At 58.3% G+C, this 24620-nt stretch overlaps 3 protein-coding genes across 6 annotated transcripts in view; all 3 read left to right on the top strand.

Moving 5' to 3' along the window:
• CORO1C (coronin 1C) overlaps nt 1–9201 on the top strand; it is a 77492-nt gene extending 68291 nt beyond the window's left edge. For both annotated transcript variants that reach the window (XM_064168763.1, XM_064168764.1), the window contains exons 6-11: nt 495–614; nt 1626–1730; nt 3977–4122; nt 4985–5042; nt 5136–5381; nt 6395–9201. In XM_064168763.1, the coding sequence (XP_064024833.1) occupies nt 495–614; nt 1626–1730; nt 3977–4122; nt 4985–5042; nt 5136–5381; nt 6395–6514 (795 nt within the window). In that variant the 3' untranslated portion in view covers nt 6515–9201. The remainder of the gene's footprint in view (nt 1–494; nt 615–1625; nt 1731–3976; nt 4123–4984; nt 5043–5135; nt 5382–6394) is intronic.
• A 2121-nt stretch (nt 9202–11322) lies between these two features.
• Nucleotides 11323–14606, top strand: SELPLG (selectin P ligand). Of its 2 annotated transcripts, none has more exons than XM_064168238.1 (2): nt 11323–12022; nt 13190–14606. In XM_064168238.1, the coding sequence occupies exons 1-2, from the start codon at nt 11974–11976 to the stop codon at nt 14401–14403; spliced, it is 1263 nt and encodes a 420-aa protein (XP_064024308.1). In that variant the 5' UTR covers nt 11323–11973; the 3' UTR covers nt 14404–14606. The 2 variants fall into 2 exon arrangements, with proteins under 2 accessions (XP_064024308.1, XP_064024309.1); XM_064168239.1 differs by lacking the exon at nt 11323–12022 and adding an exon at nt 12274–12396.
• A 4651-nt stretch (nt 14607–19257) lies between these two features.
• On the top strand, nt 19258–24620 carry TMEM119 (transmembrane protein 119). Of its 2 annotated transcripts, XM_064168175.1 has the most exons (3): nt 19258–19388; nt 20827–20982; nt 23131–24620. In XM_064168175.1, exon 3 carries the CDS (start codon nt 23160–23162, stop codon nt 23886–23888), a length of 729 nt encoding a protein of 242 aa, XP_064024245.1. In that variant the 5' UTR covers nt 19258–19388; nt 20827–20982; nt 23131–23159; the 3' UTR covers nt 23889–24620. The 2 variants fall into 2 exon arrangements, with proteins under 2 accessions (XP_064024245.1, XP_064024246.1); XM_064168176.1 differs by lacking the exon at nt 20827–20982.

Here is a 24620-nt window from a genome sequence, read left to right as displayed (position 1 = left end):
AGCAGCTCTGCTGTGAGGACAGGCCCTGAGAGTTGAGGCTCTGCAGCCTGGAGAAGAGAAGGCTTCGAGGAGACCTTGTGGTAGCCTTCTAGTATCTGAAGGGGACTACAGGAAGGCTGGGGAGGGACTATTGACAAGGTTTGTAATGACAGGACGAGGAGCAATGGGTTTGAAGCGGCAGAGGAGAGATTGAAACTGGATGTGAGGAAGTTGTTTGCAGTGAGGGAGGTGAGACACTGGCACAGGTTGCCCAGGGAGGTTGTGGAACACAGAATCACCCAATGTGATCAAACAGGGAGGTTGTGGAGCACAGAATCACCCAATGTGATCTTCGATCACATTGGGTGATTCTGTGCTCCACAACCTCCCGAGAGATGTTCAAGACCAGGTTGGATGAGGCTCTGTTCTAATGGGAGAGGGGTTGGAACTGGCTGATCCTTGAGGTCCCTTCCACCCTAAACCCTTCTATGATCCTGTGATTCCCTCTCTTCCAGGAGAAAGACAAAGCCCACGAGGGAGCCCGGCCCATGCGAGCCATTTTCCTTGCGGATGGGAACATCTTCACGACCGGCTTCAGCCGCATGAGCGAACGGCAGCTCGCCCTCTGGAATCCAGTAGGTTCCTGTCCCACTGCTGCCTTCCCCTTGGGATGTCCCTAGGCTTTACTAGCCCACACCTGCACTCACCTGCTGCCTTCATGCTGTAGCATCTACTTGCTCCTGCACCAGCAGTAGATGCTTCCAGTTGGAAGTGTCCTCTGGAGGTCACCCGGTCCAACCCCACTGCTCAAGCAAGGGCACCCACAGCAGCTTGCCCAGCATCACTATGTCCAGCTGGATTTGGAAGCTCTCCACAGAAGGAGACTCCACAACCTCTCTGGGCAGCCTGGAGGTACTGCTGTTGTTCAGGCTGGGTGTTCACTCAGTTAAGTTCTCATGTGGATTCCTGCCTCAGCAAGAGCAGCCTTGCAGATGTGAGCTGCACATTTGAAGTGTCTGAGAGGTACTTGGAGTGGTTTTGTGAAGCTCCTTCACACCAGCAAGGTGTGCACTGCTCAGCTGTGCACAGGGCCCTGAGTGTGCCCTTCTCACCAGCAAGGTGTGCACTGCTCAGCTGTGCACAGGGCCCTGAGTGTGCCCTTCTCACCAGCAAGGTGTGCACTGCTCAGCTGTGCACAGGGCCCTGAGTGTGCCCTTCTCACCAGCAAGGTGTGCACTGCTCAGCTGTGCACAGGGCCCTGAGTGTGCCCTTCACACCAGCAAGGTGTGCACTGCTCAGCTGTGCACAAGGCCTTTGAGTGTGCCCTTCACACAAGCAGGGTATACACTTGGCTGTGCAGAGCAAGCCAGCAACAGTCCCATCCCACAGGCCCAAGGCACTTGCTGACATCACTGTCAGATGTTTCCCCTCACCCTGCGTTTTCCTGGGTCTCATTTTTTCCTGCGGTGGTGCTCAAAATGTCCTCAGGGGATGCAAAGCTTGTGACCATTGGCAGCTTTTTGTCGGTGGAAGACACAGATCCTTCAGGGGAGACACTGCTGCCTGTTCCCTGGCTGCACAGAGCTGATGCTAAGAGATCCTAGATGAGCTTTGCCATTCTTCACTGCCCTCCTTTTGCCTTCCAGAAAAACATGGAGGAGCCTATAGCCCTTCACGAGATGGACACCAGCAATGGAGTCCTGCTGCCCTTCTATGATCCAGATACCAACATCATTTACTTGTGTGGCAAGGTAAAGAGAAGCTGTGGCAACTGCTGGGTGTGTTTAGAGGGACACTGCTCTTGAGCGGGGTTGTTCCTCAAGGGGCTTGGTTGAGAAAGGTTAGAAACAAAAAACTTAGCCCTGCAGAGCTGCAGACAACTTTTAGTGTGAAAAAGGAGGAGGCTGAGGGGAGACCTCATTGCTGGCTACAGGTACCAGAAGGGACATTGTGGAGAGGCTGCTGTTGGGCTCTTCTGACAGGTAGTTGGAGACAGAACAAGGGGGAATGGCCTCAAGCTGAGGCTGGGGAGGTTTAGATTAGATATTGGGGAAAAGGTTTTCCACAGAGGGAGTGGTCAGGGACTGAAATGAGCTGCCCAGGTTGGTGATGGAGTCACCCACCCTGGATGTGTTTCAGGGTGGTTTGGATGTGGTGCTTGGGGCTGTGGTTTAAGGTGAATCTTGTAGAGCAGGGTTCTAGGTTGGACTTGGTGATCCTGAGGGGCTTTGCCAACCTGCATGATTCTGTAAGTCTGAGATCAGGCTGCTCTGAAGTGGGTTTGGTCCATACCTGGGACCATACAGAGAGCTTGTGTTGGTCTAGTTTCTAAGTGGATCTTTCTCTGAGCTGGGTTTACTTTGGTGAAGCTGCTTTTAATGCCACAAGCAAGATACCATTGTCAAAGCATCTCCCTGGTGTTAACTTTAAGGACTGGAGAGGGACCTTTTACAAACCATGGAGTGACAGGATGAAGCTTCAGACTGGAAGAAGCTTGACTGAGATGAGGCATTAGGAAAGAATTCTTCCCCAGGAGGATGGTGAGGCACTGGAACAGGTTGCCCAGAGCAATTGTTGGAGGCACCAAGCCTGGAAATGTTGAAGGCCAGGTTGGATGGGGCCTTGGGCAAGCTGCTGTAGCAGGAGGTGTCCCTGCCTGTGGCAGGGGGGGTGGAACCAGGTGGTCTTTTAAGGTCCTTCCAACCCAAACCATTCTGTGATTGTCCATTAGAGGGGAGGAGGAGGAAGGTACATTTCAGATGAAGGTGATGGAGCACACTCCCTGTCATTCTGTGGGTGAAACACTAGGAAACTGGAAGCACTGCCCCCTTCTGAAAGCAATTGGTAGGCATTAAGTGCTCTGAAGATCAGAATTCAGATCAACTTTGGGCTTCCTACAGATAGGAGCCAAAGCCAAGATGAGCAAGCAGGTGCGGAGCAGGATCCGTGCCAGTGCGTTCAAGAATCCCATCTCCCTAAGCACCTAATGAGAGATACCAGAATGCCAGGTGGGAAGGGGCTCCAAGGATGGGCTGGTGACCACCTGGCCTTTCTAGGTGATACTTGGGTTAGATCTGCTGTGTCAGAGGTGCTGGTGCAGTAGGAATGCCTGGAATCAAGGAGAAACTGGTTTCGAGCCTTTCTGCCTGACTGGGACCAGAAGTGTAGCTTCCCACAGGAGGAAATGAGGAAGGTGACACCTCCAGCCTTGAGGCAGGAGCTCAGGTCACTGCACCACAACGGTTTGAGAGCATTTGGAGTGTTTACTGTTGAGAAAATGTTCAGCTGATGTGGGGGGGTTGCAGCAGGGATCTTATTTAGGGTTGTTCTACTGATGCTGCAGAGGTGAAACTGGGCAGCAGTGGAAGTTTTAACCTAGCTGTGAGCTGAGGCCTTGAGCAAACTGGTCTAGTGGAAGGTGTCCATGCCCCTGGCACTGGATGATCTTTAAGGTCACTTCTAACCTGGAACACAAGGCCTATGAGGAGAGGCTGAGGGAGCTGGGGTTGTTTAGCCTGGAAAAGAGGAGGCTCAGGGCAGAGCTCATTGCTGTCTACAGCTACCTGAGGGGAGGCTGTAGCCAGGTGGGGTTGGGCTCTTCTGCCAGGCAAGCAGCAACAGAACAAGGGGACACAGTCTCAAGCAGTGGCAGGGGAGGTCTAGGCTGGATGTGAGGAGGAAGTTGTTGTCAGAGAGAGTGATTGGCATTGGAATGGGCTGCCCAGGGAGGTGGTGGAGTGGCCATGGCTGGAGGTGTTGAAGCCAAGGCTGTCTGGGGCACTTAGTGCCATGGTCTGGTTGCTTGGCCAGGACTGGGTGCTAGATTGGCCTGGCTGAGCTTGGAGCTCTCTTCCAACCTGCTTGATTCTATGATTCTATGAATCTCTGAGCCATGCATCACTCTGTGATGATGTTCCTGGCAGGAAAAGCAGCTGGGTGAGCCCAGTGGCTGGCAAGGAGCAGCCTGTGGAGTGGTCCCTGCTGTCCTCTCTTGCAGGGTGACAGCAGCATTCGCTACTTCGAGATCACAGATGAGTCCCCCTACGTTCACTACCTCAACACCTTCAGCAGCAAAGAGCCGCAGAGGGGCATGGGGTTCATGCCAAAGAGGGGCCTTGATGTCAACAAGTGTGAGATTGCCAGGTAAGGGCTGCCAAGGCCTGCCCCCTGGCCCCTTAATAAGCCACTGTGTCACAAGCTTAGCCCTTCAGAAATGGGCAGTCCTGCTGGGTGTAGGAACTCGCTCTTGGAAAGACCTCTCTGGCCACATGATTGTTGGGACCTCTGACATTCAGGTCCTGACTGTTCAACCTGGAGGAGAGAAGGCTCTGAGGAGGCCTTACAACACCTAAAGCAGCAGTGCAGTGAGCAGAGGGCAGCTGTGGCAAAGGAAGGGAGCAGCTCAGGAAGGCAGGTCTGTGACATTGAGATGGCTCCTGGCTGGTAGGGACCTTGCTGGATGTTGTCCCTGAAGTCTTCTGATTATTAATCCCTGAATCCCAGAATGGCAGGGAATCTCTCTCTGGAGAGAAAGCCCAACCCTCCTGCTCAAGCAGGGGCACCCACAGCAGCTTGCCCAGGAGCACAGTGTCCAGGTGGGTTTGGAATTTCCCCAGTGAAGGAGACTCCACAACCTCTCTGGCCAGCCTGCTCCAGGGCTCCAGCACCCTCACATCTGAAAGGGACCTGAAAGTGAGCAGAGTCCACACTGCCCTGGAGCAGTGCCTGGTGGCCAGGCTGAGAACTTTGGAGTTAGTGGCTGTGGTGCTTGCCTCAGCAGCCCAAGCAGTGGTCTGCACTTCACTGACAACCCCTCCGAGCCACCCAGTGCCTCCGAAGGGAGCTCTGCGCATGCCCTGATGGTTTCCTCCAGCCCTTGCAGGGCCGTGGAAGTCCTTAGGGTTGCCGATTTCCCATTGCCTCTGTGTCCTGGTAGAGCAGCACAACGGAGGCACCCCCTGGTTGTCCTCAGGTGGAGGTGACAGCTTCTGTTTCTCTCTGAAAGGTTCTTCAAGCTCCACGAGAGGAAGTGCGAGCCCATCATCATGACGGTTCCTCGCAAGGTGAGCAGCGCCTCCCGCTCGGGGGGTCTGAAACCCTCTCCCATCCCTCCCAGCCCCGAAGCACCTGACCAACTCCTCTCTTCTGGCTTGCAGTCCGACCTCTTCCAGGATGACCTCTACCCTGATACAGCTGGGCCAGAGGCAGCTCTGGAGGCAGAGGAGTGGTTCGAGGGGAAGAACGCCGATCCCCTTCTCATCTCCTTGAAGCATGGGTACATTCCAGGCAAGAACAGGGATCTCAAGGTGGTCAAGAAGAACATACTGGACAACAAGCCTGCTGCAAACAAGAAGAGTGATCTCATCAATGCTCCAAAGAAAGCAGCTGATGCCTCAAACCCTGTGAGTAAAATCCACGAGCTTCTGGGGCTGGTGGCCTGAGACCTGCAGCCGCAGCAGTAGCCAGCACCAAGCTCAGGCTGGAGTGGTTGGAGTGCCCCGGGGCTGGGTGCTGGGAGGTGACCTGGAGCTGAGGTGGTGCATGAGCTGTGGTGCTGCAGGGAAGGTTTCTGTAGCTGCAGAGGACTGCTGGGAGTTGTGGCGCAAGGGGAAGGTTGGCTCGCTGGTCCAGCGCCCCCGGCAGTGCCCCTGGCAGGCAGGATGTGCTCCCCTGGCGTGCCTAGGGCTCACAGGAACCACACCAGAGGAGCCTCCTGCTTTGAAACCTCCCAGCTGCAGCACAGGTCCCACTTGCCCTAACCAACGTCTCTCGCCTTCCCCCCTCCCTCTCGCCTTCCCCCCTCCCTCTTGCCTTCTCCCCTTTCCCTCTCACCTTCCCTCTCTCTCGCACTTTCCCCCCTCTTCGCCTTCCCCTCTCCCTCTTGCCTTCCACTCTCCCTCTCCCCTTCCCCCTCTCTTCGCCTTCCCCCTCTCTTCGCCTTCCCCCTCTCTTCGCCTTCCTCCTCTCTTCGCCTTCCCCCTCTCTTCGCCTTCCCCCCCTCTTCGCCTTCCCCCTCTCGTCACCTTCCCCCTCTCGTCACCTTCCCCCTCTCGTCACCTTCCTCCTCTCTTCGCCTTCCTCCTCTCTTCGCCTTCCCCCTCTCTTCGCCTTCCCCCTCTCGTCACCTTCCCCCTCTCGTCACCTTCCCCCTCTCGTCACCTTCCTCCTCTCTTCGCCTTCCTCCTCTCTTCGCCTTCCCCTCTCCCTCTCCCTTTCCCCCTCTCTTCGCCTTCCCCCTCTCGTCACCTTCCTCCTCTCTTCGCCTTCCTCCTCTCTTCACCTTCCCCCCTCCCTTTCCCCTTACCCCTCTCCCTCTCCCTTTCCCCCTCTCTTCGCCTTCCCCCCTCCCTCTCCCCTTCCCCTCTCCTCTTTACCCAATCCCTCCTCGCCTGCCCTCCTCTGTCTCCCCTTGCAGCAAAACGAAGCCAAGTTGGACGAGATCCTGCGGGAGCTGAAGTGCATCAAGGAGACGATCAGCAGCCAGGAGGAGCGCATTGCCCGGCTGGAGCAGCAGATGGCGAAAATCGCGGACTGAGCGGGGCCAGCCCCTGCCGCCGGCCCAGGCACATTCCAGTTTCCCCCCCCCCCTCAGTTTGGCAAGCAGCAGCCTGCAGCATTCCAGTACGAGCTTTCCTCTCCTCCTAAATTCACCTCAACGAGAGCTGATGATTAAAAGCCAAGCTTTTTAGTCCAAGGGGTTTAATTTTTTGGGGGTGGGGGGGGGAGGGGATGGTTTGCTTTTGGTTTTGTGTTTTTTTTTCCCTCCTGATGTTTTCCTCCATTGATGTGAGTGTGTCAAACAAAGTCCAAAAGAATTCAGTGCTACTTTTAACAATCTTTTATTATTATAATTATTATTATTAATTATTAATTATTGCTACTTTTATTTTTTTGCCTCCAGATGTTACAAACTCCCCAGAACAAATCCATTCTGACTCTCAGTGTCGTGCCCAAAACAACTTGTGCTTTATTTTCTCCTAGCTGTAGGGACCAAGGCCATGTTTTTCTTTACCATCAGTTTACATTGTTTTATTTTGAGGGTTTGGGTTTATTTTTCCCTTCTTTGCCACTTTGCAGTACTTGTATTTGAGATGTAAAAGGGTTGAGGGTGTGTGTGTGTGTGTGCCTGGTGGATCTTCCTACCCTTCAGAGGACAAAAGAAATACCCCCAAAGCTGAAATGATTTTTACTTCGTTTGCAACGTTCAGGTTGGTTCCCTTCACAGTGTGGTTGCTGCTGTGTCCTCCCACCCCTCCCCACCCATCCTCCAGGCTGCTGTTTGGGTTATTTTCCTGCTCCCCATCACCATTTTCTAGCAGTTTAAAAGAGGAAGAAAACAAACCAAACAAAAGCTCAGCATGAGGTGAGTCTCCTTTCCTCTTCCCACCCTGAAAAACCTCTAAAGCAGGCCCTCAAACAAGCCCCCCACAGCTTGGATCCCTTCAGCCACGACCATCAGGGACCTTTTCCTTGCCCTTGTTTTTGTATGCTCAGGCCAGAAGCTCCATGCAGGGAAGGGTTTCTGTGTCCAGCCAAGATTTGAGGTGTGCCATGGGCCCCTGGCAGTCCCCAGGTTCTCTGTGGTGCTCTCACGTTGCTGTAGGTAGCTGTTTCTGTGCTGGCTCTGTCCCACCATGCTCAGGCTCCTTGGCTTTTTGAAGTCCACTGAGCCTGCAATTCTCTGCCCCCTCACACCAGCTAGGATCTTAGAGCTGCTTCTATAGTGGAGGTCTCCACCACAGGTCTCCAGACCTGTCTCCAGGTCTCTGATAGGTTTTTAATAGCATTTTCTTATCCTCATCCCTGCCTCATCAGCTGTAAAAGCCCTGCAGGAAAGTCCTTGTTCCCAGCTCAGCTGAGTGACTTCCATCCCCACCTCCCTGCACTCCCAGCCCTTCACAGTGGAAGGGACTGGGGAGGCTGGTCTTGATCCCAGTTGGGAGAACTGGTTTCTCCTTTGAGAGCCCTGGAGGAGAGACCCCATGAGCACAGCAGGCTCTTGAGCCCCTCCTGGAATTTCTCAGATGTTCCAGCTCAGCAAAGCTCTGCTCAGGTAGGGTCTCCCCAGTGAGCTGTGCCAGGCTGGACTGCCACTGCCCATCCCAGCCTGTCCTTGCTAGCTGGGGGTACGTAAGCAGCTCATGTCAAATCTAGAGATGGGCAAAGAGCCATGGGCTGAGGAGCCTCATCCTAGGTGAGGATGGATCCCTTGGAGCAGCTGCCTGCACCCCTGTGTGCATGTCCCTGTCCTGGGGATCCCTGGCAGGGGATGTGTCCCTTTGCCCAGGCTCAAGTGAGGTTTTAGTTGTTTTAGTTGTTTCCATGAGGTTAGCTATAGAAATCCTCAACCCCCCCCCTTTTTTTTTGTTGTTCCTAACCCTTCCTTTGCATGTTCAGAGCTCACAGCTCCAGGCTTGTGTTCTGGAGGGATGCCTCTCTGTGTGTGTGTGTGTGTGTGTGTGTGTGTGTGTGTGTGTGAAGGTGAAGCCACACCATGGGCACAGCCAGGGCCAGGTAGCTGGAGAGACACGAGGAGGAGCCAGAGGACGAGTTAGAATTCCATAGCATGAAAGCTTCCCAAAAGTGGGATTTCTGTGGTGTTGAGCAGTGAGCACAGCAGGAGGACCAGGTGTCCCCTGCCCTGTGCCTGTGACCCCCCCCCCCAACCCAGTACCTCCAGGTTATTTGAGTGCTGGGTGGCATTTGTGTTGCAGTCAGTGGCTGAGATGACTCCGTGTCATCAACTTTTTGTATCTACCCCCAAACACTCTCCTCCTTCTCCCTCCCTCCCCCAAAAAAAAGGTGATTTCTGTGTCAACTCGTACATGTGACTTCAGGGTTGTGTGCTTGGGGTGGGTGGGACACCTTTGGGCTCGAGTTTGTTTTTATTCTAGCGAGAAGGAAATCAAAAGCGTTGGGAAGACACTGGAGGATGGAAACGCCCAGAGGAGGTCTGGGGGTGGCAGCAGGTCCCAGGAGGGCAGAGGAAAGGCTGCCTTGGTGGTGGTTTTGAGTTTTTAGCCTGTGTTTTTATTTAAATGAACTGATGCCTCGCCAGGCTCAACCAGAGTCAGTGCCTGAAGCTTCTTTTGTAGCCGCGATTACCCCAGGAGAGAGCCAGCCGAGTCCTGCAGGATGCGCTCTTATAGAGCGGCCCTCGATACCTGTCCTGATATTTGCTTCCATTTTCAAAAGATAAAAAGAAGTCATTGATTATAAAAACTGCCTCTGCTCTGCCTCCTCCTTCGCCTCTCTTCCTGCCCTTCAGCATGGCCCTGGCGGCACTGCCCTCAACCCGCAGCCTCTGCAACCTGAGCGGCTGGGCTCGGCCTCCAGGGCTCCTCCGCTCCCCTCTGCTCTGGCTCATCCCGAGGATCACAGCTGCGTGCCGTGGGGATGTCCCTGGCAGTCAACCCAGAAGCTTGGCTGGGTCATTGCTCTGTCCAGCTCCCTGGAAGGTTGCAGTGAGGTGGGGTTGGGTTCTTCTCTAGCTGCCTGAAAGGTTGCAGTGAGGTGGGGTTGGGCTCTTCTCTAGCTGCCTGGAAGGTTGCAGTGAGGTGGGGTTGGGCTCTTCTCTAGCTGCCTGGAAGGTTGCAGTGAGGTGGGGTTGGGTTCTTCTCTAGCTGCCTGAAAGGTTGCAGTGAGGTGGGGTTGGGCTCTTCTCTAGCTGCCTGGAAGGTTGCAGTGAGGTGGGGTTGGGCTCTTCTCTAGCTGCCTGGAAGGTTGCAGTGAGGTGGGGTCGGGTTCTTCTCTAGCTGCCTGAAAGGTTGCAGTGAGGTGGGGTTGGGTTCCTCTCTAGCTGACTCAAAGTTTGCAGTGAGGTGGGGTTGGGTTCCTCTCTAGCTGCCTGTAAGGTTGCAGTGAAGTGGGGTTGGGCTCTTCTCTAGCTGCCTGGAAGGTTGCAGTGAGGTGGGGTTGGGTTCCTCTCTAGCTGCCTGGAAGGTTGCAGTGAGGTGGGGTTGGGCTCCTCTCTAGCTGCCTGGAAGGTTGCAGTGAGGTGGGCTTGGGTTCCTCTCTAGCTGCCTGAAAGGTTGCAGTGAGGTGGGGTCGGGTTCCTCTCTAGCTGCCTGGAAGGTTGCAGTGAGGTGGGGTTGGGCTCCTCTCTAGCTGCCTGGAAGGTTGCAGTGCGGTGGGGTCAAGCTTTTCTCCCAGCTCTCAGGTGATAGAAGGGGAGGAAATGGCCTGAAATTGTGCCAGGGTGGGAGGGTTAAGGTTAGAGATTAGAAGGAACTTTATTGCTGAAAGGATTCTCAGCCACTGCAAGAGGCTGCCCAGGTGGGTGGTGGAGTCACCATCCCTGGAGGGGTTGAGGCAGTGTGTGGACGTGGCACTCTGGGACATGGTTTAACAGCCATGGTGGGCTCAGGTTGATGGTTGGACTTGGTCTTAAAGGGCTTTTCCAACTCAGTTCTGACACTGTGGGACTTGATGGTAGCTCAGACCAGGGTGATGAGGTCTCCAGAAGGAGCAGCACTACTGGGAGCTGCCTTGGAGCTTGTTCTGCTCTTCCCCAGCTGAAATTTGCTTCAAGGGTGCAGGACAACCTGGAGCAACAGAAAAAGCCCAGGCTGGAAGGCATCACTCAGTCCCTGCAGGTTTGAGATCCTTCCCTGGGGCTGCAGTGTTCCACCCGGCATGGGGACACCTTCTGGTGGCCTTTCTGTGCCTAAGGAGGCTGAGCAGAGTGCTGGGGACAGAGCTTCGAGCAGGGACTGTGCTGACAGGACAAGGGGTGAGGGTTTGCAACTGAAAGAGGGAGATTCAGGCTGGAGAGAAGGAAGAAAAGTTTGAGGGTGGAGAGAGCCTGGCCCAGGTTGCCCAGAGAGGTGGGAGATGTCCCATCCAGCCCAGGTCGTTTGCTTAGGGGCTCTGAGCAGCCTGCTTTGGTTGCAGCTGTGTCTGCTGGCTGCAGGGGTTGGACAGCCTGAGCCTGAAAGGTCAATCTGTGGTTCTGTGATTTCCCCACCACCTTCAGCTGCCTCTGCTACGCCCTGACCCGGCCTCAAAGGCCAGACTGCGCCTGGAGATGGGGTCAGAGATGCCCTCAGGGGGGCGATGCTCCCTGGCCACCCCTCCGCACCCTGGCTCCACCCCAGGAGCTGCTCACCCCTGCTCCCGAGATCTGGACCGCATCTGCTGTGCACGGTTCCCCAAGAGAGCTCTAGGGGCAGCAGGGACTGGGACCCTCACCCAGCCCTCCTGGCCAGGAGCTTCTGAGCAGGGCTGGGGTGCACGCAGCCCATGGCGGGGGTGCAGGGTCCTGCTGGGGGGTGGGGGCTGTTTACAGCCCCGGCAGCAGCCGCAGGGCGTTTGCAGCGGATGTGCTCTTGCAGCATCCTTCCTGCAGCTGCACCTCCTGCCTGTGGTTAGGGTGGGGTGAGCCCTGCAGACTTACGTGGCCCTCCGTGCCTGGTGGCTCCCCAGAGCCCCCCAGGAGCTCTTCAGCCGCAGACTGCCACCTGAGGACATCGGTGCCAAGAGACGGTTCCTGGTGTGAGGGACCTGCAACTGCACCGAGCCAGGCCCTTGCCCTCCTCCTCCTCTTCCTCCTGTTTGCACGTGAAGGCCATTTCATAGCGCTGAGCTACCTCCATGTCCCATGACGTCTTCCCACCACCCTGTCTGTGCCCACAGCATGCCCGCGGGGGGGCTGTCTGGCAGCCCTGGCACCAGGTTTCCCATCACTTCTGCTTTTGGGGTGATGCAAACCTCGGCACAGAGCGCAGCAGAGGCTGAGCTGCTCCGCCGCTGGGGCTGGGCTGCTGCGGGGGCTTCAGGAGGGGTGGGAGCCCCCTTTTTGGGACTGTACCCCCACATCCTGGGTGCCCACAGCTCCCATCCTTTGGTGGCCCCACTCCTGGCGTGACGTCCTTCCTCCTGCCAGCTCTCTGAAACCACAGCAGCTCTTCCGCGCCTCCCTTCCCGCGCAGGCGGAGGGCAGCCTGCGACGCCCTGCAGCCTCCCAGCTGCCCGCGGTGCTGGCACAGCCAGGTGATGCCAGCTGGTGCTGCAGCTCGGGGCCTCACGGTGCTCCCCGGCAAAGGTGAGTCCCAGCACGGGGCGCATGGGGATGCTTTGGGTGCAAAGGGGATGCTCAGGGTCCTCCCGTGGGACATGTGTGGGTGCCCAGGCGGTGCCACCCCTCTGCGGTGCTGGTCCCTGGCTTTTCTTAGGAGCCAGGTGGGTGTTGTGGAGGTGTGAGGACCTCCTGGGGGTGTTGGGTGCTGTTTGGAGCAGGAACCTCACTGGCTTCCACCTACCAGAGCTCCTAGGGGAGGTGTTGGTGAGTGGCAGATGTGACACAGGTGTGTTTGGGGTGGGTTTGCCTCTCCTCCTGCTCTGGTGCAGGTGGTGGCTTGGCCCCAGAGCCCCTCACCAGCCTGGCCAGGGGAGGAGGAGGATGAACCCCGTGGTGAGGTCAGTCCGAGTGCGTGTGTGAGGTCCATGGGGTCTCATTTCTGAGCAGGGACTCATCCTGCAACTGCCCCTCCCCGCCAGCAGCCGCCTCCACCGCTGCTTGTTTCCCATTTCCAGGCACTCAGCTTCCTTCTCAAAACTTTCTTCTCATCAGAGCTGAGCTCCTGCAGGTGGAGAGAGCTCAGCTCTGCTGCCCACGGCTGGAGGAGGGCAATGCTCACATCCTCCAGCCCTACCACAGTCAGGGTCCCCTCCCCAGCCAGAACAAAGCTGGTGAAGGGTCTGGGGAACAGAGCTGGTGAGAAGCAGCTGAGGGAGCTGGGGGTGTTCAGTCTGGAGAAGAGGAGGCTGAGGAGAGACCTCATTGCTCTCTGCAGCTCCCTGAAAGGAGGCTGAAGCTGGGTGGGGCTTGGTCTCTTCACCCTAGTATCAAGCGACAGAAGGAGAGGAAATGGCCTCAGGTTGTGCCAGAGGAGGTTTAGGTTGGACATGAAGAACAATTTCCTTCCCAAAAGGGTTGTCAGGGCCTGGCCCAGGCTGCCCAGGGCAGCGGCGGAGTCCCCATCCCTGGAGGGGTTTCAAAGCTGTGTAGATGTGTTGCTGAGGGCCATGGCTTAGCCATGCCCTGGCAGTGCTGGGTTGGTGTTTGGGCTGGGCCATCTGAAAGGTCTCTGCCAACCACAACCATTCCATGGCTCTGTCTGAATCCTCCTGGGGGCCATTTCCAACCTGAACAATGGAGCTCAGCCTCCTCCCACCCCAATTTCATCTTCCCTCTCTGTTCCCCCTGCAGGTCCCATGGCACTGGGCTGGGCTGTGCTGGTGATTCTGGTGCTGAGTGCCCTTTGGGCATGCAGGGCTGTGCCACCGCTGGAGCCGGGCCAGCAGCGCGGCGTGGGATGGGTCTGGGGAGCGAGCAAGCAGGCACAAGCTGAGCCTCTGCCACCCTCCCGCAGGAGAAGAGATGATGGTGGGCAGCAGCCCACTGCCACCACGCTGGGGCACGGCCACTCTGCCACCATGCTGCCCAGCAGCAACCTGACTGATTCCCTTGAGTCTGACCTGCTGCTGGGCTCTGTGCCACCACCAGCACCCTTCACCAACACCAGCCTGCAGCAGGGGCTTGCTGTGCCCAACACAGAGCTGCCAACTGACCTGCAGGATGAGACTGATCCTCCTGACCCTGGCCTGCTGCTGGGCTCTGTGCCACCACCAGCACCCTTCACCAGCACCAGCCTGCAGCAGAGGCTTGCTGTGCCCATCACAGACCTGCCAACAGACCTGCAGGATGAGACTGATCCTCCTGACCCTGGCCTGCTGCTGGGCTCTGTGCCACCACCAGCACCCTTCACCAACACCAGCCTGCAGCAGGGCCTTGCTGTGCCAACCATCACAGACCTGCCAACAGACCTGCAGGATGAGACTGATCCTCCTGATCCTGGCCTGCTGCTGGGCTCTGTGCCACCACCAGCACCCAGCACACAGACAGCCCCCCAGAAGAGCTTCACCACTGTCCTCAGGCTCACATTGCCCAGCAAGGAGGGGACAGCAGGCAGTGGCACGGACAGTAACTCGGTGACATCCCCAGCCCTCAGTGCCACCATCACGGGTGACAAGGTCAAGAAATCCAGGTCTCCACACACGCCAACTCCTGCAGCCCCTTGGCACACCAAGCCCGAGGGGACCACGGAACCAGCCTTCTGGGAGCCCAGCAGGGTGGTGGGCAAGTGCCTGCTGGCAATGCTGTTGCTGGCCCTGGTGGCTGCCACCTTCATGGTGTGCACGGGGGTGCTGGGTACCCTGCTGTGGCGCCGGGCACGGTCAGCGCGGCGCCGGCTGAGCCACACCGAGATGATTTGCATCTCCTCCCTGCTGCCCGACAGCGAGGTGCCCACCAACGGCCCCAGAGCTGCCCCTGGCCAGCGCCCGAAGCTGCTGCTCAACGGCGGCTCCGAGGTGGATGGTGACAACCTGACTCTCAGCAGCTTCCTGCCAGAGCACTCCTGAGCTGCATGGATGGGAACTGCAGCCCAGAGCGTCGAGGGGATGAGCCTGGGCACGGTGCCCACTCTGCTGTGCCCGCAGAGCCGTGGGTAGGGGACCCTTATCTCCTCGGATTTATGCTTTATCTTGGACTGGTGTGAGGAGGAGCTGCTTTCCCCTGGGGTGAGCCCTACCCTTGATCCCATCCCATTAAAGTGTTACCTGGACATGATGGTCTCTTCCTGGCGAGGATGGCATCCACTGGCCTCCTATCCCCATGCCCGCTCCACTGCCTGCCCACATCCTCCAGCACAATCTCACTTCTCCATCCTCCTCCCACAGCAGCAGCCGCAGCCTCCCAGGAGGGAACAGAAACAAAATTCGTGGCCACCCCTTGCTGAGCTGAGGTCAAAGCCCAGGGCATTGGGCACCCCAGCCCCCAGGACCCCCTGCCCACGTGGGGCTTGGCCCAGTGCCACGGCATGGGAGTGGAAAGGGTGGCGGTGCCAGAGAGGAAGTATGGCAGGGGAGCACAGGCTGCTGGAGGCTGAGGGTGTAACACGTTCCTGCCCTGTGAGGGGACACTTTGGGGACCATCACTGCCTGTTGGGATGGCCTCTGTGCATCCAGGGCTTGTCCCTGCTGGCCAGAGAAGTAGTGGCAGGCTCAGGATCTTGGCCTCCTAGGGCAGCACTGGCCAGGGCTGTGCCTGCCTGGGTGTGGCTGGGGCTGGGAGAGACAAGAAGAGAAAAACTATGAGTAGCCATCAAGAGTCTCACCATCCTGTGGGTACCAGGGGCTGAAAGAGGCTCAGGTTTGCTCCCAGGTCCCACTTTCCCCCAGCACACAGCTGTTGGTCAGCCCTCAAGCCACCAGCCTGACCCCTTCTCTGTGACTGGCCCTGAGGCAGCCACTCAAGGGAGCAGAAATGACCCAGGACTGTCCCTGCTCTCCCCACCCCAACCCTGGCTCAGCATCACAGTCCACATATTCCCATCCCTGCCCTAGTGGGTCCCAGTACCCCTATCCCTGTATGGACATCCCTGATTTGATAGGATCACCATCCCCATCCTTCTGTCTTTATCCCTGCTCCTGCCAGGTTTAGATCCCACTCTCCACATCCAATCCCTGCTCCAACTGAACTCAATGTCCCCATTTCTCCACCCTCATGCCTGCCATGTTCAACAGAATCCCTGAATCCCAGCATGGTGAGGGCTGGAAGTGACCTATGGACATCAGCCAGTCCAACCCCCTGCTCAAGCAAGGGCACACACAGCAGCTGGTACAGGATCACAGTGCCCAGGTGGGTTTGGAAGCTCTGCAGAGAAGGAGACTCCACAACCTCTCTGGGCAGCCTGCTCCAGGTCTCCAGCACCCTCACACCAAAGGAATTTCTCCTCCTGTTCAGGTGGAACCTCCTGGGTTCCCGTTTGTGCCCCTTGCCCTTCGTGCTGTCACTGGGCACCACTGACAAGAGTCTGGCCGAAGCCTCTTGCCCCCACAGGTCCTTTAGCTCTTGCTGAGCACTGAGATCCCTTCTCGGGCTGCTCTTGTGCAGGCTCAACAGCCCCAGTGCTCTCAGCCTTTCCTCCCCACAGCGGGAGGAAATGCTCCAGGCCCGTCTGCATCTTCATGGCCTCCACTGGCCATCCCCATCCCTGCTCCCCCGGGCACCTTGTGCCACCCTCAATCCCTGCAGCTCGCACTGGGACGTTTCAGGAGGCTCTGGAGCCACCTCATCTGCGAGCTGAGCCCTGGCTGTGCGGTCCGGCGGTGGCCGTGCCGCGGGTGGGTTGGCAGCGCAGCTGCTCACCTGCCCCCTGGGCCCCCCCAGATGTTTACATTCAGGCTGTGCTTCGGATAGTTTCCATCTGGGCCGGCGCAGCCTGCCCGGCCCCGCTCCCTGCTCCCAGTGTAAATGTTTATGGGTGAGTCAGCGCCGGCCGCGGGGACCTGCTGCTGCTGCTGCTGCTGCTGCTGCTGCGGCTGCTGCTGCGGCTGCTGCTGCGGCTGCTGCTGCTGCTGCTGCTGCTGCTGCTGCTGCTGCTGCGGCTGCTGCGGCTGTTGCGGCTGCTGCTGCTGCTGCTGCGGCTGCGGCTGCTGCTGCTGCTGCTGCTGCTGCTACTGGCTGCCCCTCTGCATGCGACAGCCTGGCTCTGGGATGCTCGGTGGTGTCACCTTGCTCTGCCCCCACCTCTGCATCCCCTCGCACGGGGATGCCAGCAGCTTGCTGTGCCAAAGAGCAGCTCGCAGCAGAGCAATCTGCGGGAAGGCAGTCTGGGGGCACAGCAGGGGCCGGGGGCAGGGGCTGAGGGTGGCAGGGGCCAGCGTGTCACTCTGTGCGTGGTGCTGTCCTTGAGGGCGGCACGATGCTGTCCGCGGTGGTGCCATGACGCTGGGCAGGCTGCTGTGTGTGGCACGGTGCTGGGCAGGCTGCTCCGTGTGGCTCCAGCTCTGCAGGATCAGTGGTGTCATGTGTCCTGTCTGTGTCTGTCTGTCTGTCTGTCCTGGAATTTCTTGCTGTCACAGCAAGGCGCAGCCCAGGGAAGCCGATGCCAAGCCGGGCAGGGTCAGAATGCCCCAAATTGCAGGTTTGCTCCCCGAGCCTTGCGGGTGCCCACGTTCCTGCTGTCCCAAATTACAAAGCAGGGCCCGGGTGGCACCGCCCTGCCCAGCGCCGCGGGGCTGAGCCCTCCCCGGCCGCAGGCAAAAACGGCATCCTAATGGCCGGGCTGGGCTGGCACCGGGGGCTGCCCGGCCCCGAGCACACACCGCCCCGGGGCCAGCACAGGGCAGGGGGTGGGGATATTGGATGGGGGAGTGGGAACCACAGCTGGGGAAGGGTGGGGACCCTGGGCAGGGCAGGGTGGGGAACCTGGAGGAAAAGAGATGGGGATCCTGGATAAGGAGGAATGGGCACACAGGATGAGGATAGATGAGGATGCTGGACACAGAGAGATGGGGGTACTGAACTAGAAGGGGTGGGGACCCTAGATGAGGAGGGATTGGAACCCTGGACAAGGAGCAATGGGGACAGTGGATGAGGCAGGATTGGGAACCCTGGACAAGGAGGAATGGGGACAGTAGATGAGGATGGACTGGGACTCTTGACAAGGAGGAATGGGGACAGTGGATGAGGATGGACTGGGACTCTTGACAAGGAGGAATGGGGACAGTGGATGAGGATGGACTGGGACTCTTGACAAGGAGGAATGGGGACAGTAGATGAGGATGGACTGGGACTCTTGACAAGGAGGAATGGGGACAGTGGATGAGGATGGACTGGGACTCTTGACAAGGAGGAATGGGGACAGTAGATGAGGATGGACTGGGACTCTTGACAAGGAGGAATGGGGACAGTGGATGAGGAGGGTTGGGAACCCTGGGCAGGGAAGGATGGAAAGCTTGGACAAGGAGGGATTGAGACATTGGATGAAGAGGAATGGGGACCTTGGCCAGGGTGGGATAGGATCCCTGGACCATGAGTCTGCCCCAGTGCCACATCGCTGGGCACACAGGAGGGAATCACAGCCCCAGCCCCAATTCGGCTGCCGTTGCCCTTCCTCTAGCCCTGCTCTCCTCTCCCTCACGTCCCCCACCATTCCCCTTCCCCTCTAGGATTCCAGCAGGGATTGTTTAAGGCTGGGAAAAGCCTCCCCAGCTGCTGCAGGGAGCCGCCGGCTGCAGGCAGCCGGCCGGGCCGGTCACGGTATTTCTGGGAGCCGCGATGGGGCTCTGCGACGCCAGGGGAAGCAAACGGCACCAGCTGCCCTTCGGCTTCCCAGCGCCGGTGGCCGTGGGGGCACTCCGGCCCCAGCCCCAGGGTGGTCCTAGTGCCCAGGCACTGGTGTTAGTTTTTTAGGGGGGATCTGGCTGGGTCCCCAGGGAGGCAAAGAGGCAAATAGCAAGAGGATGAGGTCACTACTGCCGGCTGCAGCCTCTTGAGCAACTTCAGCCCAGGCAGGGGTGGGGGTTGGCAGGGTGCTGCTGGAGCTGGGGGAGGGGGGAGACCAAACCCCCAGACCCCCAGGCTGGAAACCATGCCCTGAGGAGCTGTGTAGATGCTTCATTGGTCCAGACAACTGCAGGGGTGGGCTTCTGCACCCCAAGGCAGAAGTGTCTGTGCTGGAGCATTTCCAGGCTGGGACATGTAGGAAATGGTCTCCTGAAATCAGAGAGGGGCACCTTGGATGAGAGGGGATGGGGATAGTGGATGGGGACCCTGGATAAGGAGGGACAGGGACTCTGGGTGAGGAAAGATGGGGACGCCGGATGAGGAGGGATGGAGACCATGAACAAGAAGAATCAGAATCCTAGGCAGGGCAGGGGGGGAATGTGGACCCTGAACAAGCAGGCCCTGTTTGCTCCCATGCTACACCACCAGTTCCTGACAATGCCAAGGTATGGAGGCCAAACCCCTCACCATCAGCCTCGAAGCCTGAGCTGGGGTAATGGGGGGCTCAGGAGAACAGCAGAAAGTGTGGTGGGGGCCATGGCTGCTCTCAGGACAGCCTCATCAAGAGGCATTTTGGGGGTGCCAGCACCACAGTCCCTCCATGGCATGTGGCCATGGAATGGGGGCTTTACCTCATGGATAAACCCACCTTTGCAACACCCCCCCCTTGTCACCTCCTTCCCCATGTGCACCCCAAAAAGCAGCCCCTTCCAGTGGTGCTGTTGGGATGATTTGGGGCACTGAGGCTTCCTGCTTTGCTAGCAAGGCAAGGGGCTGGGAAGCCCCAAACAGTCCCCAGATGGATTTCAGCTGGGCAGGGGCTGGGGGCCGCCCGCCCCTAACTGGCCTCCCACAGTCCCTCCCCAAACCAGCCTTAATGAGAACAAGCTGGTCCCGGGCTGGGAGGAAGGAGGAGGAGAAGAAGGAGGAGGAGGAAAAAAAGAAGGAGTAGGAGGAGGCTTTGTCCCAGCAGGCAGCAGAAAGGGTCTTGAGGAGCTGGGACAGATCCCATCCTCACAACTCCTTCCCATCGACGTGGAGGCTGCAGGTCGAGGTGAGGATCCCACTGACAATTCCAGCCTGCTCCACAGTTTTGGGCTGTCTCTAAAGTGGGCTGCAAGTCTGCCCCATGGCTGGGTTGAGGGCTGGGCATGGTCCCCATGGCAGGATGTGGGACGGAGTTGGCCATGTGGCTGTCTGCCCGGGCATGGACTGGAGGATGCTGTGCCTGCACAACATCAAAGTGTGACTTTGCCAAGCGTTCGGGGAGCGTGGGGAAGCGGAGCAGGGATCGTCTGCCTTCAGCCCAGCCCGAGCCGGGGACGTGCTGTGGGCCTGGGCGTGGGCAAGGATGGAGATGAGATGAGATGAAGATGAGGTGGGATGGGATGAAGGCATGGATGGAGGACTGGTGGATGTGGAGACAGGCCTTGCTCTTGGCTCTCATTTGGGCTTGGGTCAGCCCCACCGTGAGCAGGGCTGCTTGTCACCTCTGCTTGCTAATGGCGAGTCGATGCCTCTGCCTTCCCCGGGACCCCTCTCTGCTGAGGAGCCCCTCTCTATGGAGCAGGGGGAGGATGAAGGGGCTCATCCCAGCCCCCTCAAAGCCTCCACCCTGGCAGTGCTGTGGTTACTACAGTGAGCCCAGAGCCCCCCGGCACGGTGGCGCCTGCGGTGAGCTGGGAGGGTCGGGGGTCTGGGGGCTCCTCTGCCCCTGTTCGTTTGCTCTGGTTTAATGCAAACCAGATTTGGAAGGAGTCTGAAAGCCAAGTCCTGCTGCTGGAGTCCCTCCTGGTTTGTAGTGCTGCTGGGCTGGGTTTAGGGGGTGTATTTGGGGAAAACAAGAGGTGGGTTGGGGTTCAGGGTGGGGCTGAGGTTGGAGGAATTGTCCTGAGGGGTCCTGTGGAGCTGGTCTGTGAGACCTTCCTATGTGGTGTTGCAGAGAGGGAAAGCTTTGGGAATGGCTTGATGATGTCTCGTGGCTCAGAGCAGACAAAACAGGCTGCCACCCCCTGGGAACACGCTGGGGGAGATGGTTGCACCCTGGTCCCGAACCCCATAGAGATGTGGAGCTCCGCCAGGGAGCTTTGGGCCACGCACCCGGATGGGAAACATTCATCCCATGTCCTACAACCCATCTGTGGCTGTTGGTGTGGGGCGAATCCAGCCCAGGCAGTGGGGGACCCTGCATTGCAGATGCTCTGTCGGCCAGGACCCCCTGGCACCCTCTATTCAGTGCACCCCAGCTGCTTGCTGCATGCTCCGGGGTGGAGCGGGGGGTTTCACGCCCCACGCCGGCACCGCTGAGCCGCCGCGGCGGCACCGGGGTGAAATCCTGCCTGCAGCCTATTTTTAGCCAGGCTGGAGCTGGGAATCATCCCCTAACGGTCTGCGCCGGGATGAGCGGTTGGGAAAGGCAGCCCGTGGTGCGGGCTGGCCCCTCCGCAGCGTCTCCTGTGTCAAAGTTTCCACTGGAAGCCTCCATTTTTCAGGAATTCTCTGATCAGCCAAACGGCCCTTGCCTGAAGTCGGCTGCTGGCAGCGGCCCCGCTCCTTGCAGCGTCCCCCAGGCTTGAGCAACTCCAAGCTTCGGCTGGGTTCCATCTATTCTTGCAGCACAGCCGTTGCAAAACAAAGGCAGACCCCAGGTTGGTGTTGGGGGCGGGAGGCGGAGGGGTGGGGGTGGGTGAGGGGACCTGAGTTTTGCTTGCTGAAGGCAGTTGAGGAGGCTGCAAAAGGAGAGGCTCAGCAAGGTCAAGTGTTGAGTGTTGCACTTGGGGCACAACAACCCCATGCGATGGTAAAGGCTTGGGGGTGAGGGGCTGGAGAGCTGCAAGGTGCAGAAGGACCTGGGGGCATTGATTGATGGCCCTTGAAGATGAGCCTGTAGTGTGCTCAGCTGGCTGAGGAGGACAATGGCATCTTGGCTTGCAGCAGGGATAGTGCAGGACCAGGGCAGGAGTTGTCCCACCACACCGAGCACTGGTGAGGCCACGTCTCAAATCCTGGGTTCAGTTTTGGAGCACTCACTCCAGCAAGGATATTCAGGGGCTGGAGTGGGTCCAGAGAAGGCCAGTGAACCCTGATGAGGAGCAGCTGGAGGAACTGAGGTTGTTTAGTCTGGAGAAGAGAAGGCTGAAGGGAGACCTCATTGCTCTCTACAGCTCCCTTAAAAGAGGTTGCAGTGAGATGAGGTTGGTCTCTTCTCACACGCAACGAGTGACAGGACAAGAGGAAATGGCCTCAAGTAGTGCCAGGGGAAGACTGAGTTGGATTTTAGGAACACTTTCTTCACACCAAGGGCTCTCAGGCATTGGACCAGGCTGCCCAGGGAGGTGGTGGAGTTACCAGCCCAGGAGGTATTTAAAAGACACTTGGATATGGTGCTGGGGGATGTGGTTTAGTGGTGGTAGCTTAGCAGTAGTGATGAGATTGTGAGCAGCTGGACTGAGAGTTATTGGCATTGGAATGGGCTGCCCAGGGAGGTGGTGGAGTTGCTGTCCCTGGAGGTATTCATGCAAAGCCTGGGTGGGGCACTTAGTGCCATGGGCTGGTTGATTGGCCAGGGCTGGGTGCTAGGTTGGGCTGGCTGAGCTTGGAGGTCTCTTCCAAAATGATTGATTCTGTAATTCTGTGATGATCTCAGAGGTCTCACTCAACCTGGATGGTTCCATGAGAGCCTGAGCTTGGTGGTTGCCAGGGTTCAGCTGTCTTGGTGATGTTCTGTCTCAGCTTCCTGTGATGGAAACCTTACCCCAGACAAGGCAGGGCAGTGGTTCAATGCTTGTGCCTGACCCTTTGTATGGGGAGACTGTTTGAGGTGGAGTCACCATCCCTGCAGATGTTCAAAGACCATGTTAGGCATTGGCACTTCAGGCATGGTTTTGTGGGCATGGTGGGGTTGGGTTGATGGTTGGGCTTGATCTTAAGAGGCCATGGAATCATTTTGGTTGGAAAAGACCTTGAAGATCATAGAATCATAGAGTGGTTTAGGTTGGAAGGGGCCTCAAAGATCATCCAGTTCCAACCCCCTGCTGTAGGCAGGGACACCTCCCACTAGAACAGGTTGCTCAAGGCCTCATTCAGCCTGGTCTTGAACACCTCCAGGGAGGTTGTGGAGCACAGAATCACCCAACGTGATCAAAGATCACGTTGGGTGATTCTGTGCTCCACAACCTCCCTGGGCAACCTGTGCCAGTGTCTCACCTCCCTCACTGCAAACAACTTCTTCCTCACATCCACTTTCAATCTCCCCTCTGCCACTTTAAACCCATTCCTCCTCACCCTGTAATTACAAGACCTTGTCACTAGTCCCTCCCCAGCCCTCCTGTAGTCCCCCTTCAGATACTGGAAGGCCACTCCAAGATCTTCTTGAAGCCTTCTCTTTTCCAGGCTGCAGAGCCCCAACTCTCATAGCCTGTGCTCATAGCAGAGCTGCTGCAGCCCTCTGAGCATTTTGGTGGCCTCCTCTGGACTCACTCCACCACTTCCATGTCCTTCTTGTGTTGGGGGCTCCAGAACTGCACACAGTACTCCAGGTGGGGTCATCAAGTCCAACTGCTGACCCAGCGCCACCATGGCCATTAAACCATGGTCTCTTCTGCCCTGTGGGCACGCTGTGGGGTTTGGCTTGGGGCAGTTTTGGCTTGTGTGTGTGTGTGTAGTCTCCCTCCATCAAGGTGCTCACCTTTTGCCCTCCCCTCTACCTAACTTAAACCCCACGGGGGCGCTGGGTCGGCGGTTGGACTCTGACGCTCTCGGAGGTCCCTCCCAACCGAACCCATTCCACCCTGCAGGTTGCCACCCGTGAGCCCTCGGGGAGACGATGGCAGCGATGGGCAGGTGGCTGCTGGCACTGGCGTTGGCGCTGCTGGCCCCAGCGCGGTCGGCAGCCCCCCGGCATGTGGCAGTGCTGCCCGAGGTGGGGGGCAGCGGCGACGGCGAGGAGGTGCCGGGCACGGCGCCCAGCCGCCCTGTCACGGTCGGCATCAGCCCCACCGCGGCGGACGCGGCGGGGACCACCGTCACCAACAGCTCGGCGCCGGGGGGCCTGCTGGATGGGCTGGTGGACTTCTTCAAGGAGTACATGCTGCTGGTGGTGGTGGTGGGCTCGCTGGCCTTCGTCCTCCTCTTCATCATCTGCGCCGCCGTCATCGTGCGGCAGAAGCACAAAGCCTCTGCCTACTACCCCTCCTCCTTCCCCAAGAAGAAGTACGTGGACCAGCGGGACAAGGTGGGGGGACCTCGGGAGTTCACTGAGGTGCCCGAGAAAGCTCCAGACCCTGAGGCTGAGGAGCCCCTGGACAGCAACCAGCAGCTGCAGGCAGACATCCTCGCTGCCGCCCAGAACCTCAAATCCCCACCCAAGGCAGCGCTGGCCAACGGGCCCCAGGGGGAGCACAAACCCCCCAGAGAGGAGGAGCAGGAAGCAAGCAAAGAGCTGGGTGATGAGCAGCCTGCCGCTGAGCCTCCTCCCCAAAGCCCAGGTGCTGAGGAAGCAGCGGGCACAACAGCAGCGCCCCAGGATGGCCCCGTGGCTGCTCCTGGCGTCTAGGGCAGGGACTTGGTCCTGGGTGAACCTGAGAGGCTGCCAGCTCAAGGGACGCCCCGGACACGCAACGGACATGGTGGTTTGTTGCTCCGTACGTACGTGGTGGCTCAAGGAAGCCCCGATGAAGCCCCCCCCCAATACCCCTTGCTCCTTCCTGACCCCCCCAACCCCATCAGCCCTTCCACTGGTGGGATGCTGTGGCCATGCCATGGGGCTTTTGGCAGGTGGGGTGGGGTTTGGCAGATACGGTGGCTTTTAGCAGTGTTTCTCCACAAGGCTGGAGTGTGTCAGCCCCCAGGAGGCTTGTCCCACCCCTGGGCACTGGGTGGGTGCATCCCCCCCTGCCCCCAGTCCCAGCTCTGCCCCCTTCCTCCAGTCATGTGCTGGGCAGCTCTTGCCCTCCACCAAGCCTCTCCAGCTTCACCCCAAGTATTTAACTCGTTACTGGTGCCCTGATCCGTGCTGGGAGCCTGCCAGGAGGAGCTGCAGCCTCTGGGCAGTGCTGGACTGCGGCAGCTGTTCCCTGCTCCGGAGAACCTTGGTGACGATGGGCTGGCTTTGTTGTGGCCACCAAAGCAATGAGGACAGGATGACTTTGCCCAGCTAAGGCAAGGGAAGAGGATTTAGCAGCGAGGACCCATCCTTGCATTTTTCTGCCCCAAAACCACGACCCAGATGGACTTTTCCCTTCTTTTCTCAACCCCTTCAACTCATAATAAAGACCTTTCTTCCGCA

Source organism: Pogoniulus pusillus, chromosome 30, assembly GCF_015220805.1.
Source record: "Pogoniulus pusillus isolate bPogPus1 chromosome 30, bPogPus1.pri, whole genome shotgun sequence".
NCBI lineage: Eukaryota > Metazoa > Chordata > Aves > Piciformes > Lybiidae > Pogoniulus > Pogoniulus pusillus.
Note: the sequence above shows the minus strand (reverse complement) of the source record. Positions and strands in the feature narration are given on the sequence as shown.